This window comes from Mesoplodon densirostris, chromosome 13 (genome assembly GCF_025265405.1).
Source record: "Mesoplodon densirostris isolate mMesDen1 chromosome 13, mMesDen1 primary haplotype, whole genome shotgun sequence".
NCBI classification, from domain to species: Eukaryota; Metazoa; Chordata; class Mammalia; order Artiodactyla; family Ziphiidae; genus Mesoplodon; species Mesoplodon densirostris.
The window spans coordinates 2,897,296-2,914,629 of record NC_082673.1 but is presented as its reverse complement, the minus strand read 5'-3'; the positions used below and the strand labels follow the sequence as shown (position 1 = coordinate 2,914,629).

The window sequence follows — 17,334 nt, the reverse complement described above, 5'->3', positions numbered from 1 at the left end:
CAGGGTGTCAGCACCCAGCCCCTACCGATTCCATGTTAATCAAACATCGGGGATTTTTTTTTCCCAATTGAATAGAAATTTATTTTTTCACACATCAAGTTCCCATATATCATAAGAAGTAGTTCTGGTCAAAATTCTATTCAACTGATCTGCATTTCTTGCTATATTCTTGTTTTTTAATTAAGTTGTGTTGGAGTATGGCTGATTTACAATGTTGTGTTAGTTTCTGCCGTACCGCAAAGTGAAACACTGGGGACTTCGACTAGTATTCTACACACATTAGGTGCCCAAACGGACTTGAAACTTGGCAGCCTTTTTGGACTAAGTAAGAAATACCCCCGCAAAATCATACAGCATGTCAAAACCCTTCGTATGCACCTTTGTCTCGTACAGCAAAGAGCGTACTCTCCACCTCGTGGCGTTAAATCCTGTCTCAGGAAACACACACGCCAGCTACTCGGGTCCTTCCCTTCCCGCCCAAGACGTGCATCCTCTCCCTGCTGACCCCGCCCTCCCTGGCTGCGCGCTAACGGGGAGGGTCCTTGGCCCCTCCCCCTTGGCTGGAACCTCGTCCCCAGATAATTGCCCTGCGTACCACCTGCGGTACCCACCTGCCCAATCCGACGGCCGGGGTGGCGTGGCAACACGGGGGCACGTCTGCCCCCTGCAGAATTCCGCCCTGGGGGCGTCTGTCGCATCCGGCAGCGCTGCCCTGCTCCCCGTGCCACGTTTGGAGCCGGAGCGCACGGGCCCTCGGCGTCCTCGCGGCCAGGACCCTGCCCCGTACCCGTCGCCGGCAGCTTTCTTGCGGCAGGATGGTGCAGACCATTTATTTTCGCTCTCAGCCTCGTGTGTTTGTGATTCCTGATACTTCGCGTTAGGAGAAGCCTGCAGCCTGCCGGCCTCCATCCCACGCTGGTCCTCCCTCTGAGGCCGCCTGGCCCGCTCCGGTCCTGGTTCCTCTAGATGCCCTGAATGTGAGGGGCAGGCTGGCCCCAATGCCTGACATTGTCACTCCACGCACGAGTTGGGGGGGGGGCAGTTTCGGCTCTAAGAATGAATTTCTGTTGTAAGCTTATCTACCCTCTCCATCACGAATATGAGAATATTCATGTTAGTCCTCATTTATTTTATGTATTTATATAACCCTCTATCTAAGCCAACAGTGTGTGTGCCAGAAAACTAAGACCCCGAGCTGTGTTCAGCCGCCCCCTCTAGGCAGCCAGGCAGCGTGGGTTGCAAGGTGTCCCTTTCCTCTGCCGCGGCCCCTGGTCCTCCGCCCCCAGCCCGTGCTCCTGGCAGCGCCCGGCAGACCCCTCAAGGCGGTCCCCACCCTGTGTGCTGCCATCCTCTGAACGTCTTCTTGCCAAGCCACTTCCGGCTGCCTCTGTCTTCCAGTTCTGCTCTAGGAGTGAAACCAATAGCTTCTCCTCTGCAGCTACTGCGCGTTGATCCAGAGCTTCAAACCGCAGGGCTCTGGGCATCTTGGGCCCTCCTAGCACTGCCCACTGGCCGGGCGTGGCGCGAGATGTCACTCTTAGTGGAGCAGCCTCCCCACGTGTCTAGGAACAGCTGCTCAAACCGAGAACTCCGGGGCCACTGGACCTGCTGCCGGGACCCACTGGACCGCCCAGACGGGCCCTCCTCAGATACGGCGGCTTCTTCATCATGTGATTTTTGAATCTGGCTTTTTACAGATTCCTTCAATAGGAGATAGTTTGGGTTTAAATAAATGCTTTCCTTTTTCCTTTTCTCTTCTTTTTTTTTCCCCCTTTTCCAGAGCCTATTCATCCTCTGGTGTAGGGTTGACATTTCATAATGAGGCTCTAACTATGATCTGTGACATGACAACTTAAAACCGTCACTGTGTTTCAACACTCCCTTGCCCTGTGTCAGCCTCTGCTTAAGAATCCAAGAAAATTGAAAGCATTCTTTCTGCTTCCGCAGGTCTTAGTTGAGGGTCTTATTCAAGGCGATGTGAGAAGAATGTTTATGATGAGAAGGAGGAACAGAGTGAGAATGTCGTCTGCAAGGCCACCTTGCTGCAGGGGAGGGAAGAGGAGTAACCACATGTCTCTCTCGATTTAATTCCTCTCTAGATTCACCGAGGCCTGAAAAGAGGGAGACCAAGTGCCCCATCCCCGGGTGCGACGGCACAGGGCACGTGACAGGGCTGTACCCTCACCACCGCAGCCTTTCAGGGTGCCCTCACAAAGTGCGGGTCCCCCTGGAGAGTGAGTACCGCCCGGCCCTGAAAGAAGGCCACCAAGTGACCCACTTCCTCCTCCAGTTTGGAGTCAGAAACGGAAATACCAAGTTTTCTCCCTCTGTGTCAAGACAGTTTCCATCTAGCTGGGTGTTTAAAACAGAGCGTATTAATAGAAAACGTGGGGTACGGTGAGGCCAGTAGATCAGGAGATACTGACATTGAAAACCTAATTTGCTACTCACAGTTCCCAAGAGGAGGGGGCACCTCAGGCCAGGCAGGGCCCCCGCGGGAAGCACCAGAACCCGCGGCGGGGAGGGATGAACTGTGAGCCAGAGCCTTTCTGAGCTTTCGTGGGAGGGAGCAGAGTGAACTGGCCTCAGGTTGGCCAGCTGGCACTTCCAGTGGGCTCTGGGCCTCGGGCGCTGTCTGTGGTTGTCTGGGACCTGGCCCTGGGGGTTAGGGCAGGTGGAGAGTGTCCTGAAGCGTGAGAGTCAGAGAGAGGAGAAGGTCGGCTGTGGGCTCCAGTTGGTTGGTTTGCATTTGAAAAGTGTTTATTCTCTCGAAGAATTAGGGAGCCCTGGGAGGGGCCGTCTCTCCAGGGTCAGCAAGACCCTGATGTCAAAGCATCTGAATACGCAGGAAATAAGGGGCCTGGTCAATACACTGTCACCATGGTCCTCCCTCACCTGCGTCCTCCGTGCATCCCCTAAACTCAGGACGTGCGTCACCACTGTCCGCCACCTCCCGTCTGCAGGCAGGGACACCTGGTGTCTGAGATGTCACCCAGGACGTCCTGCAGCTGCTGAGGGCCCCGAGTGAGAGCACACCTCGTTGGTCTCTCCACTCACAGCCCCACCGTGAGCGCAGAAACTGGAGGGAAAAGAGATGCCAGGGCTGCTCCTAAGGTTTGAAATACCTACACGTCCCATCCTCCACTTTTGAGCCTGCTTATTGCAACTCCTCTTGGGCCACACAACCCACAGTGACGGGAGTGTCTCAGTGTCACCCTTCTCAAAGGCACGGTCCTGCTCACACAGGTCACCTGAGTGTCCACTCAGCCGTGCGCTGTCACCAGCCACCCGTGGCAGTGGGGTGGGGATTGGGCGGCGACCGACAAGGAGCCAAAGTAACAGCTCTTAGGAAACAAAGGAGACTATGTTCACACCGTGGGGGAAAGACAGAGGGAACTGCTTGGCAAATAATGCCCCCCGTCCACTCCCCCAAGGAAAAGCACATCAATATGAAAGGAAGAATTTGAGCTTCTCAGTTTCAGTTAAATATCAGCAGAGAGCTGCTCATTTAAGTCTAGTCTTAAGCATACGTGAAGTTTAGAGAAACTGATTTAAACAGGCTTTGCTGAATTTAATGTTTGACGTTCTCGAGGACTCATTTACTTCAGCCCGAAGATCTATAGGGAGGGAGCGTGGTGGATGATGTAACTGAATTCCTTTGAATGCAAAGTTGAGACAGTTTGTTGGTGTGTGATGTATTGATGATAAATTGCTCTTCTCTTTTATGTGCTATTTTGTGCTTAGTTCTTGCCATGCATGAAAATGTGCTCAAGTGCCCCACCCCGGGATGCACAGGACGAGGGCATGTGAACAGCAACCGCAACACGCACAGGAGGTAATTGGGATGAGACTCGAGAGAAACTTTCCACCAAGAAAGCAAGGAACTTGCCGTGTGTTATCAAAATTGCTGGATCAGCATCAAATATGTTAGCGCTTGACATAGGTGACAAATATTCTCAATGCGTGCAGAGTGAAAAATAAAAAATACCTCATTATTTACTCCCCTATAAATTTTCATTGAGCAGCCAAGTATGCCAACAAAAAATGTCATATTTGAAGACAGGGGGTAGATACTTAGATAGCGATACACAGAGAGCCTGGTCTCTGCTCTGAACCTCCCCCGCCCCAGAGCTGTTTGACCTTAGAAAGAGTGGCTTAGGGGTTATCTTGAATCCCATCGAATACACATTAAAACGGTACCCAAGAGCTTCAGATTACTGAAGGTAAACATTTCATTTCATTGAGATTTATTTCAATGAGATCACAACTAACTTAAAACCACCTATGTGCATTTATATACAAATATATTGCATATATATAAATATTTTTGGTGAAAATGCTTATCGTTTATGTGTTTCATGTATAGATTGTGTGGTCATGAGATACTAGTTGACTCATAAGCATATTGCCAGAAAACTTACATTCTGTGCTCTCCATTTAAACTGAGATATAAAATTAAGTCCCTAACATTTTGCAAAAGACCCTAAGCTATCATAGAATTATCGTGCTAACATCTATAGTTGGACAATTGCAGTTGGATGAGCACATTCTACTTAAAATATCATGAAGTTTCAATAATTTAGTTATTCCTCCCTTACATACAAATTTGATTTTAAAAATAACTTTGTTTTTTATCACCTCTGAGATGAGGTTTGGGGACAAACGTTGACACAGTAGTTTGCAAAATCCTTTGGGATCTTTTAGGATGAGAATGGTGCTAAGTGAACTATTAATACAACTTACCATTTGGTGCTTGCCAAGGATGCTGTGAGGTAGGTGCCAGAGCAAATTACATTATCTTTTTAACTCAGATCCGCCTACTTTTTTTTTAAACAGTCTTTCTGGTTGTCCAATTGCTGCAGCTGAAAAACTGGCAATGTCCCAGGACAAAAGTCAGCTTGATCCTGCCAAAACCGGGCAATGTCCTGAGCAGGGTCACAGGTATGATGCTCCCCTGGGGTTCCCATTACTCCCTGCATGCCGAGCGCCTACACAGAGGGTCCCTCTCCTCCCAGGTGCCAGCTCACTGCGGGCCACCTTCGTTCCAACGCACAGCCACCAGTGTCCACTTGAGAGGCTGGGCCAGCTAATCATGCTGTCACTGAAATGAACTGCTAGACCCGCCAGAAGTTTAACTTGAAATTAATCTGTGCACAGAGGTCACATAATATGGATGAATCTAAAAACTGTAAAGTCTACGATAATATAGATTAATCAAATTCTGTGTCGCTAAGCACAAGCCCTCCCACTAGTCAGGTAGGGGTCCCGTTATGGTTGACGTAACCTTTCCACCTCATAATCCCTCATCACTCAAAATATGTGATGCTATATGGTCGTCCCACTGTTCCAGATATGCGCACAGTTTCTTTGAAACAAAAATTCATTCCAAATTGGTAACTATGGATAAAATACCTCCTGTTGGTCCTAGGTCCTTCACAGTCTCTAGTAGCTTGCAGGACCTTACTTACACCTAAATAATAAACTATGGATGAGGACACAGTATGAGGTGATACGCTTATTAATACAAAAATCATATGCATAAGAAAAGTGGTTTGGGGATTACAGCAGATGACCAGATCTTCATTGTTGTTACCGAGACACTGGAATGAAAAACGGTTTTTAGGAACATTTTCAAGATATGGCGTCCCTTAATATTGGCTTCTGTATGTTTGATTAAAAGACTCAAATTGTCATGACTTTGCCGAGAGTCAAAATCACATGAGTGAGGGACATAAATCAGGCAAAGATCATGAATTACTGAATAACGGGTTAAAAATCTTATAACAAGATTCTTCGTTAGTATTACAGTACTGTATTCTCTAGTTTCTCCCTAAGTAGGTTAGTTACCAAACAAAGAAATAGCATTAAGTTTCATTTTGCTCATTTCTTAGAAGTATTATTTTAGACTAGAACACTTGCAATATTAGGGGTATAAACCAAGTTATATATACAATAACAAATTCAACTAATCCCTCAAATATTTTGATGTAGCAGCTAAAAAGTTTTTTATCTAATCCAAGAAACATCATCAAAACTTTGACATTCTGATGAGTAAGGTACGTTTTGGTGAAAAACAAAAGAAAAATATGTATTTTTGATATTGCTAAATTCTGAAGGTATCTTTATTTGTGTTCTTTTAGCATTAGACCACAGCACGACAGCATTTGTGTTTTCCTTGGCCGGCATTGGTGCCGTACAAATGTGATACCCTTGTTTAACCCACACAGAAATTCTAAAGGAATGTTTACGTCACATTTAGCTTGGATTAAGATAATTCTATTGAAAACTGTGATAGCTGTTATAATACAGTAATTTTTATTCATATTGAAACAATGGCAATTTAATAGATAAAATTTTGAAATACTATTTAAAATATTACTTAAAGCAGCAAAAACATTCAGTCTGAAGGTGGGGGAAAGGATGAGAAGCCTAAGAAGCAATTCACAGTTCAGGAATCCAGTTTCTGGTGCCGACACGGCCCCTGTTAGGCGTCAGGGCCCTGCCAGCTGTGCTGAACAGAATATAATGACATTTCCTCGCTAGTTCCAATCGTGACTTTTCACTGCTACTCTGATGAACAGTCCTGAGCAGCAGGAAGTGCACACCTTATCAGTGCCCTAACGATAGTTCCATGGCACTTTTCTCTAAGTAGCTCAGAGTGCTAGCAGACGTCAAATACCTGCTCCTTAAGCATCCCCTTAAGACTGATTGGAGGATGGCACTTTCTCTCTTACTGATGGGAGACTCGGACACACAATGTGCAGCCTCCCCGAGGCCACCCGGGGCCCGAAGTGCCCCCTTCTCCCTCACTCCACCCCATCCCGTGTGAGCACAGCTCTTTTCCCTAGTGCGTGGCTCAGTGGGAAACTCCAGGTGTGACACACCTGACCTGCTTTAACTTCCGATGCTGGGATGCTCACCAATAGTGTCGGCTTATTTCTTTAGAGCTCTGCCCCTCTCTCTTCAGGACAAGCTTGGGGAAGCAAATCGAATTCAATTTCCGATCACAAGCCATCATCTCTCCCAGAGCTACGGTGTCAAAAGAGCAAGAGAAATTTGGAAAAGTACCTTTCGATTATGCCAGTTTTGATGCCCAGGTTTTTGGTAAACATCCCCTCGTACAAACAGGTCAAGGCCGAAAAACACCACCATTTCCTGAATGTAAGCTTCCAATTCTAATACTTATTCCAAAAAACAAATGCATCTTGTGTATGTGCATGTTGGGTGAGGGGCATGTATTTAAATATTTAATATACTATTTACTGCTGGGAGGAGAGAAAGTATATTATACAGTGAAATAAAATAAGGCTAACAATAATAAGTTAATCAGTACTACTGATCTTGCATGAAGTTACACCGAGTATGGTAAGTAGTGGATTAATTATTCTACAAATATGGTGCCATTTTTTAATCTAAATACAGTAATTCTAAAAAATATAATAGGTAAAAATATGGAAATAGTACTTACATCAGCAAAAGTGTTCAAACTGAAGGTGGGAGAAAAAGTGAAAAGTCTAAGAAGAAACTCACAATTCAGAAATCAAGGTTTTACTAGGAAAAAAAAAGAAAACACGTGTGGCTTTGGAGATGTTCATCCACAAATTTAAGAATTAGTGCAGAAACATTTAAAATGTGTCAGTTCTCTAATGCTAACACAAAGACACTGTAACACATAAAACTTGGTGTTTTTACTAACAGTTTCTTCAAGTTGTTTAGAGTCCTTGAATATTCTAATGAAGAGGTTAGAAAGTACATGTTGGGAATAAACCCAGGAATGATTTCTGCCAAGCAAAATAATCCCCCAGTTGGAGTCGTCCATAGACCGTGAACTTTTTACAACGTTGTGCAAATCCCTGGAATCCCTTTGATCTCACACGTAGTCAACCCAGACGTAGTGCTCTGAGGAGCACAGGATGCTTCCCTCTTCTGCGTCGTAGTCACCTTCCGTAAAGAACGTGGGTGTCCTATAAAATCTAACAGTGTATAAACAGACGCGAAAGGAGTTTGTCCACCAACAAGGAGTACATTAAACTCCAGAAGATAGTTTACCTGTTCTTACTAAAAACAGGGTACAGCTAACATAAGTAACCACTGACAGCCTGTTAGATTGAGGAAGGAAAGTTATATACACAAATATACACACACAATGTTTTGTATCTATCTGTATAAATATAGATATAGTTCTAGGATATATACACAAAATATACACACATACGTATATGTTGAATTCAGGTGAAATTAATGAATGAGTGTTCTATATGCTCACGTAATATGGATTTTGGTTTAAAAATGTAGCACATTCAGTGACATTTTCATATTTTTATAACTACATGAATAACATTTGGTAACGGTTTCAATTATTTCGTGAAAAATAATGATCAAATATTTAAAGTAAACACGACTTATGGTGAAACAGCTATAACTGCCTTTATATTAGCCCACATTAAATGCTGCCTGTGTTTCCTGGTCCCTGAGTGATGTTTACAAACACCCAGAGTGGGGAGGAACACATTAATTCTCTCAGTAACACCTTGGTACCCACAACAGAACATAAAGCAGTGCTCATTCTCGGTAGCACTGAGAATGCTACCTTTCCGCTGCAGTGCCTTTCCGTTCCCCTGGAAGCTCTGGGCATCTCTCACTCACTGCCCCGTACCGAGCATGAAGATGCCAGCTCAGGAAAGCCTCCGCCACCAACTCCATCCCCCTGAGTTGGAGGAAGAAAAACTCATGCTGTTTTAAGCACGAAACAAACCTGCACATCCAATAGCAAAACAATGCAATTCCATGGCTGAGTAAAAACTGTTATTATGAAAACAAATACGAAAAGTCCGTTTTTCTCCCCTGGGATTACTGGGCCGCACGCATACGCCGTTTGTGGATGTCCCGGCCTTAAGCCTGTCTAGTCCCTGATGGGTTTTGCAGCTACCCACGCTGCCAGTGCACCTGCCTTCTGACATGAGTTCTGGAGTTTTTGTCATAAGACGTGGAAATGCAAAAAAATATTAAGAGACTAGGCATTCTTTCCCCACAATCACATCATTTGATCTGTGAACTTCTGTGAAAACCGTTCTGAATAACCTTCATTTAACGTACCCAGGGAGAATGGAGCATGCTTTAATTTATTCTTCGCGTATTTGCATGCAAGGAAGTGCTGTCTTTAAAACAAATCTATCTAATGACTAAATCCACATACGTGCAATTGCTAATCAAATCTCTCTTCAACAGCGAAGCACTTTTCCAATCCAGGGAAATTTCCTAACCGGCTGCTGAGTGCGGGCGCTCACACACCGAGCCCCGGCCGTGCCAGCTCTCACAGCCACGGTCAGCGCGGCGAAGACACCCACGTAGCGGCAGCTGCTGCCATCCTGAACCTCTCCACCCGCTGCAGGGAAGCTGCAGACATCCTCTCCAACAAACCACAGAGTCTGCCTGCCAAGGTAGGCCGGCCAAGAGCCCGGAGGGGGGCAGCGACTCACAGCGAGAATCCACTGCCTGCGTGAACCCGGCCACACTCGCCACCCCCCCGCCCCGCAGCACGGCCCCCCTTGTCTCGGGAAGAGAACCTGGGCAGGGATGAGTGTGGTGGGAGGAAGGACCTTGGAGGGAGACAGGGGTGCTTTTGCAGGTTGTGAACCAGAGCTGGGGCCGGGGTGCGGTATGAAGCCGCTTGGGGGCAGCTCCATAGATTCCAAACCTCTTTTTGTGTTGGGGACTCTGGCACACGAGGAAAGAGATTGCCACTAGAATCACACGGAACAACGGGAGCTTTTCACTGCCTTCGAATCAGAGATGGTAGGACGTGTTCCCTTACACAGCCCCTGTAAAACACCAGCAAAATTCATGAAATTTCACTATTGTACGTGTGACTGTCGTATAGCGTAAGGTGGTCTGAGTTGCTGTAATTTTCACGAAGGACACATCCTAAAATCTGGATCCGTTAAATCGACAAGACAGGGCCCCGGGGGCGTCTTGAGAACTCAGGGCCCAAATTCAAATCCAAACTCAAATTCTGTGAAGTTTCTGGAGACCCCAGCTTTCTGGAGCTCGCGAAATTAATCACATTTCTCTAATAGCCTGTCCTCGCCGACTAACGCAGAGAAGTAGACATCTGTGTTTATGATGCCTTGAGGAAAACAAAAAGCAGAGATCCTTCATGTCTTGCCTTTTGAGGAGGGGGTTGTGATGCTCCAAAGTAACAAGGACCCTCAGAGGGACCGTGAGCTTCCTGCGGTCAGCAGGGGCCTGTAACTCCTGTCCACGCTAAGGGCTGTTAAAAGAAGTTATTTTCCTACCTAGACAGCTGAAACCAGCTGGAGCGGGGTGCCCAGGCTCATTTGGAGAAGAGATGTTACCCTTGCTTTCAGTGGAAGATCGCCCAGGTTAAACGCTAACCCAAAACTCGGCAAGCACAGGCTCTAGCTCTCTTTTCCCTTTGAGCTCAGCCCGTCCCCGGCGTGGTCAGCTTCCACCTGTGCCGTTTGCCAGGCCTTCAGGAGAGCAGGGCTCACAGTGCATCGAGCCTTTGACAGAAGAATCAGAATTAGCTTCTGGACAAATCTCAGCCAAGTAAACCCCAGGAAGAGTTGGTGGCCAAAAACCACTCAAAAACAATGTTTAAACAAATGAGCTTCTTAAACAAAGAAAAACGCACTGCCTCAAAAATATAAAGAAAATGCCAAGCTCTCCAAAATCACAGGCAGAAATTATGTACATAAATGAATGATGTAGGGTCCTTTCAAATGTAACTTTGGTTATTTTTCACTTCATTTTTAAAAACCTGAATACATTTCTTCTTTTTAAAGGGATATTCTAATATACAGCTTGTTGGAGGAATACTAAACGATCTTCCTTCTTGGTGCTTTATTCTTTGTCTCGGCTGCCCTACAAGAATAAAAGTGCCAATATTATAATGGTTAAAGCTGCTTAAATTACTTGAGTAAATGGTTGTAGAGTGAAGGCTTTCCATCTGCACAGGTAGATACTTTTTGTTCCTCAGAATTCTGCCTTTAACCTTTATATGCTCCATGTTCTATTGATTGCTGGAGCCAAACAATGAACCAAACAAGGATGAGTAAAATTTGAAAGTATTTTCCCTTCTCGATATATATTCTTCTCTTCTTAAAACACATTTCTGGTCAGAAAAGTGACTGTTAAATCGGCACATTTTGAAAATTCAAACAGCAGACTCGCTGTGTGTATTTGATGCTCCTGCTGGGAGCGCTCTGTGCGCCGGGGTTGCTCTGTGGAGCTGATACGCCTGTCCCGGGCGACAGGAACCCCCTACACGTCTCAGCCTCCAAACTGCCAACCAAGCCCTAACTTCAAAGCCAAACCACTGATGATAAGGGTGGAAGAGACAGTGCACCAGTCGGCTTTTAGGAAGAGTTTGTGATGCTGGCAGTTTTAAGAACCTTTTTCCCACGAAAAATGTCTTGTTTGACATCGTGGTTGTTAAAATAGGATCACTGTGGCACCCTAAACTGTCACTTGGTACAGAATCCTTCTTCCAGGCCTGCATTTGCACACAACTGTAACAGTTTGCAGAATTCTATCCTGGTTGGATCCTGTTTTCTGAATATAAAAGAGAACCTCATAAATTCCTGAAACCACAAAAGGTAATTATTGTAACAAAAAAAAAAAAAAAAGAGAAAAAGCCAAAGTAATTAACCCTGAAAAAATGGGCTCTGATCAAACAGTGCCCAGTGACAGCCATTTCTTTTTTTTTTTTTTTAATAGATCTTTACTGGAGTATAATTGCTTCACAATACCGTGTTAGTTTCTGTTGCACAACAAAGCGAATCGGCCATATGCATACACATGTCCACATATCCCCTCCCTCTTGAGCCTCCCTCCCATCCTCCCTATCCCACCCCTCTAGGTCATCGCAAAGCACCGAGCTGATCTCCCTGTGCTTTGCTGCTGCTTCCCACCAGCCAACTGTTTTACATTCGGTAGTGTGTATATGGCGAAGCTACTCTCACTTCGTCCCAGCTTCCCCCTCCCATCCCAAGTCCTCAAGTCCATTCTCTATGTCTACCTCTTTATTCCTGCCCTGCAGCTAAGTTCATCAGAACCTTTTTTTTTTTTTTAGATTCCATATATACATGTTAGCATACGGTATTTGCTTTTCTCTTTCTGACTTACTTCACTCTGTATGACAGACTCTAGGTCCATCCACCTCACTACAAATAACTCAATTTCATTTCTTTTTATGACTGAGTAATATTCCATTTTATATATGTGCCACATCTTCTTTATCCATTCATCTGTCGATGGACATTTAGGTTGGTTCCATGTCCTGGTTATTGTAAATAGTGCTGCAATAAACATTGTGGTACATATCTCTATGTGAAATATGGTTTTCTCAGGGTATATGCCCAGTAGTGGGATTGCTGGGTCATATGGTAGTTCTATTTTTAGTTCTTTAAGGAACATCCATACTGTTTTCCATAGTGGTTGTATCAATTTACATTCCCACCAATGGTGCAGGAGCGTTCCCTTTTCACCACACCCTTTCCAGCATATATTGTTTCTAGCTTTTTTGATAATGGCCATTCTGACTGACGTGAGGTGATACCTCATAGTGGTTTTGATTTGCATTTCTCTAATAATTAGTGATGTTGAGCATCTTTTCATGTGCCTCTTGGCCATCTGTATGTCTTCCTTGGTGAAATGTCTATTTAGATCTTCCACCCATTTTTTAACTGCATTGTTTGTTTTTTTGATATTGAGCTCCATGAGCAGTTTGTATATTTTGGAGATGAATCCTTTGTCTGTTGTTTCATTTGCAAATATTTTCTCCCATTCTGAGGATTGTGTTTTTGTCTTGTTTATGGTTTCCTTTGCTGTGCAAAAGCTTTTAAGTTTAATTAAGTCCCATTTGTTTATTTTTGGTTTTATTTCTGTTACTCTAGGAGGTGGGTCAAAAAAGATCTTGCTGTGTTTTATGTCAAAGAGTGTTTTTCCTATGTTTTCCTCTAAAAGTTTTATAAGTGTCTGGCCTTACATTTGAGTCTTTCATCCATTTTGAGTTTATTTTTGTGTATGGTATTAGGGAGTGTTCTAATTTCATTCTTTTACATGTAGCTGTCCAGTTTTCCCAACACCACTTATTAAAGAGGCTGTCTTCTCTCCATTGTATATTCTTGCCTCCTTTATCAGAAATAAGTTGACCATATGTGCATGGGTTTATCTCTGGGCTTTCTGTCTTGTTCTGTTGATCTATATTTCTGTTTTTGTGCCAGTACCATACTGTCTTGATTACTGTAGCTTTGTGGTATAGTTTGGAGTTGGGGAGCCTGATTCCTCCAACTCCATTTTTCTTTCTCAAGATTTCTTTGGCTATTTTGGGTCTTTTGTGTTTCTGTACAAATTGTAAGATCTTTTGTTCTAATTCTGTGAAGAATGCCATTGGTAGTTTGATAGGGATTGCATTGAATCTGTAGATTGCTTTGGGTAGTATAGTCATTTTCACAATATTGATTCTTCCAATCCAAGAACATGGTATATTTCTCCATTTGTTTATGTCATCTTTGATCTCTTTCAACAGTGTTTTGTGGTTTTCTGAGTACAAGTCTTTCACCTCCTTAGGCAGGTTTATTCCTAGGTATAATATTCTCTTTGTTGCAGTGGTAAATGGGAGTGTTTCCTTAATTTCTCTTTCTGATTTTTTGTTGTTGGTGTATAGGAATGCCAGAGATTTCTGTGCATTAATTTTGTACCCTGCAACCTTACCAATTCATTGATTAGTTCTAGTAGTTTTCAGGTGACATCTTTAGGATTTTCTGTGTATAGTATCATGTCATCAGCAGTGACAGTTTTACTTCTTTTCCAATTTGTATTCCTTTTATTTCTTTTTCTTCACTGATTGCTGTGGCTAGGACTTCCAAAACTATGTTGAATAAGAGTGGTGAGAGTGGACATCCTTGTCTTGTTCCTGACCCTAGTGGAAATACTTTCAGTTTTTCACCATTGAGTATGATGCTTGCTGTGAGTTTGTCATATATGGCCTTTATTATGTTGAGGTAGGTTCCCTCTATGCCCATTTTCTGGAGAGTTTTTATCATAAATTGGTGTTGAATTTTGTCAGAAGCTTTTTCTGCATCTATTGAGATGATCATATGGTTTTTATTCCTTAATGTGTTAATGTGGTGTATCACATTGAATGATTTGCATATATTGAAGAATCTTTGCATCCCTGAGATAAATCCCACTTGATCATGGTGTATGATCCTCTTAATGTTCTGTAGGATTCTGTTTGCTAGTATTTTGTTCAGGATTTTTGCATCTCTGTTCATCAGTGATATTGGTCTATAATTTTCTTTTTTGTGATATCTTTTTCTCGTTTTGGTATCAGGGTGATGGTGGCTTTGTAGAATGAATTTGGGAGTGTTTCTCCCTCTGCAATCTTTTGCAAGAGTTTGGGAAGGGTCGGTGTTAGCTCTTCTCTAAATGTTTGATAGAATTAGCCTGTGAAGCCATGTGACAGCCATTTCTATTGTCTGTGTGGCCCTCTGCTCTGTGCCCTTTGCTTAATGTAGGATTCAGTGCAAACAATCTTTCCCTCCACATTGAATACTAGCCTGATTCTCTCTCCGCCAGGATTTGGTGTTGCCTCCATGGCAGGCTGTTAGTACGTTTGTTTTTTCTAGCCAAAATCCATAGATGTCTTGATTCCTAGCTTAGAAAGAAGGATACACGGCTTTGCCCTACTCTTGACTTCTATAGCAGAGCATAGAAGCATTTTTGATGTACCACAGATATTCTGACAGATGGACTCAGCTGTCCCACCTGAAAGGTCTGTAGGTGCTGGACTGCCCAAGTCACAGATTAGAGTCCCTCAGAGACCCTGCCTTCAAGGAGCTTATGGTAAGAGAAGGACAAAAGAAGTGGTCATTTCAGGTGGAGAACTGGGTCTTCAGAGCTGATGTTCCTGAGCTTCAGGGGAGGCATGGGTGGCTTGTAGGGAATTTGATCAGAATTTGGACAAGGGATTTATTTTCCTTCTGCCTCCATGTCCTTCCCTTTACCCGATGAGCTTCTCTGAAGTTGCTTAAAGAGCCCAAGAGGAGAACAAATTACAGGTCATGTGCAGGAGCATGACCTTGTCAAAATCAAGCCAGAGGACACTAATCTTGATATTGCCTTCATTGACTGGTCAGAGCTAATACAGATTGGTTTTCATGCTGTGTGCAGACTCACAGCTGACTCCAGGTTTATTGGGAGACCTGAATCCGTGATTTTCAAAATCCCGACTCTTTTGGAAGATAAGGGGGTGAAGGCAGACTTCAAAGATTCAAGAGAACATCTTCTAAAGACAGTGAAGGACGGTAGGCACGTTCCAAAGTGTTCTCCTCCTTCCAGAATTTCTCAGCCTGAGCATCTGCCCACCCAACGCTAAAACGCCTCCTTCACGGCTCCTCCCCAGCACTGAGCTGAGATGCCAGGGCTAACACTGCCCATCGCTGCTCAAGCTTGAGTCCACCACATCCTGAATTAGATCTTAGAAGGAATTGTTTATTTGTTAAAATCCAGTCCAGCACGTACCCAGCAGGTCTACGCCACCTAAATCACTTGTGCATGTTTTAAGTATCTCTTTGAGGAATCGAGTCAGGAGGAAAAGTTAGTAATAGCGATCCTTAATGGAGATTGTCATAGTTACGGGTACTTTTGTCTGAAGGATGAACCCCATCTTAATGCTAGCACCGTCCTTGGCGCTGAGATTTGTGTAATGTCCTTTACTTCCATTTGGAATTAATGTGAGTTTGCAAAACTCACGTGCACCACAGCTTCAATCAGTCCCCTTTTAGTCTGGAGACGGGTGCTCCCGAGATGAGGGCAGGGCTGAGTAGAAGCGGGCGGCAGGACAAGCGAGCGGCGGGGGTTTGCCACGTTCCCTAAGACCCGAGCTCCATCCTCCTCCTTCCCCATCTTTCTCCTCCTCTTCCTCCCCTCAGCAGAGGTAGGAATAGGCACACAGTCTATCTTTATCCCGATCACTGCCGCTTGCCAAGCGCTCTGTTGTTTGTTTTGGTGTTTTCCCCACCTGTTTAGACAAAGTGGCATATGCACAGTGTGCCTTGAAAGAAAACAAAAAATTGACACTTGCTTGAAATGTTTAAAGTTCAAAGTCTGTTTTGTGCTTGAACAAGGCCTAGACACAGCAGGATATCACATCGCCATTCCTGCTGCCTGCTCTCAGAAATAGCCTGGCGGCTCTGGGGGCGGTTAGAATCCAAAAGCAGCCTTTTGCAGTAACTTTAACATGAAGTCAGAGGATGCTATAGAATGTGAGTGAAATGTCCTGAGGGACCTAGTTGGGATCTCAAGGAACCAGCTGGCATGTATGGGGAAACTACCTCTTTTTCTCAGTGTAGAACAGCATAGGGAGGTCTCTTCGGGTCCAAAAACCTAATCAAATTATTCTTATTATCAGTTGTTTATTGAACACCTACTATGTGCCAGGCACTGTAAATAAGAACTCTGCCCATAATAATCCTTTTTAATCCTTCTAGAAACTCTGTAAAGCAGATACGATTATCCCATTTTGCAGGTGAAGAAAAGTAGTGTGGAGATACTAAATAACTGCTTCCGAGTGGCACAGCTATAGCCATTGGAGCAAAACTTTGAATCCACATGCGTCTAACTTTTGACTTTCCTGAAGAGTTTATCATTCCCTGGTGTACAGACTGCTGGCCCACCAAGGGTTTTCACCATGATTCCAAGTGCCAGACAAAGACTTGGGGGAAATGGTTACGAATTTAACTTTAATTTTATACCTTATATCAGCCACTTGATTCTCTGAATACCATCACTGGATTTATATTGAGTACATTTCACAAGTCTATACTCTTAATAGTTTTAATATTCGATTGCTGTTTAGTAAGAATAAGATGTTTTCAGTTCATTGATTTATTTTACTTTATTTTATTTATTTATTTTATATTTTTGTGGCATGCGGGATCTTAGTTCCCGGACCAGGGATCGAACCCACACCCCTGAAGTGGAAGCGCAGAGTCTTAATCACTGGACCGCCACGGAAGTCTTGCATTTGTTTATTGTTAATACCCTGCCTACTTTTTTTTTTTTTTGAGGATAGGCAAGATGATTTTTTTAATATTAATTTAATTTTTATTTTATATTAGAGTATAGTTGATTTACAATGTTGTGTTAGTTTACAGTGTACAGCAAAGTGATTCAGTTGTACATGCACATATACCCATTCTTTTTCAGATTCTTTTCCCATATAGGTTATTACAGATTATTGAGTAGAGTGCCCTGTGCTATAAATAGCACAGGATAAATTAGGAGTTTGGGATTAACGTATACACA

At 43.9% G+C, this 17,334-nt stretch overlaps 1 protein-coding gene across 1 annotated transcript in view; it reads left to right on the top strand.

Moving 5' to 3' along the window:
• The window catches only part of ST18 (ST18 C2H2C-type zinc finger transcription factor), a 63,232-nt gene that overhangs the window by 10,853 nt on the left and 35,045 nt on the right, over window positions 1–17,334 (top strand). Inside the window, exons 4-8 of the mRNA XM_060116531.1 lie at window positions 2,100–2,234; window positions 3,745–3,835; window positions 4,837–4,941; window positions 6,968–7,161; window positions 9,229–9,440. Of these exons, the coding sequence (XP_059972514.1) occupies window positions 2,100–2,234; window positions 3,745–3,835; window positions 4,837–4,941; window positions 6,968–7,161; window positions 9,229–9,440 (737 nt within the window). The remainder of the gene's footprint in view (window positions 1–2,099; window positions 2,235–3,744; window positions 3,836–4,836; window positions 4,942–6,967; window positions 7,162–9,228; window positions 9,441–17,334) is intronic.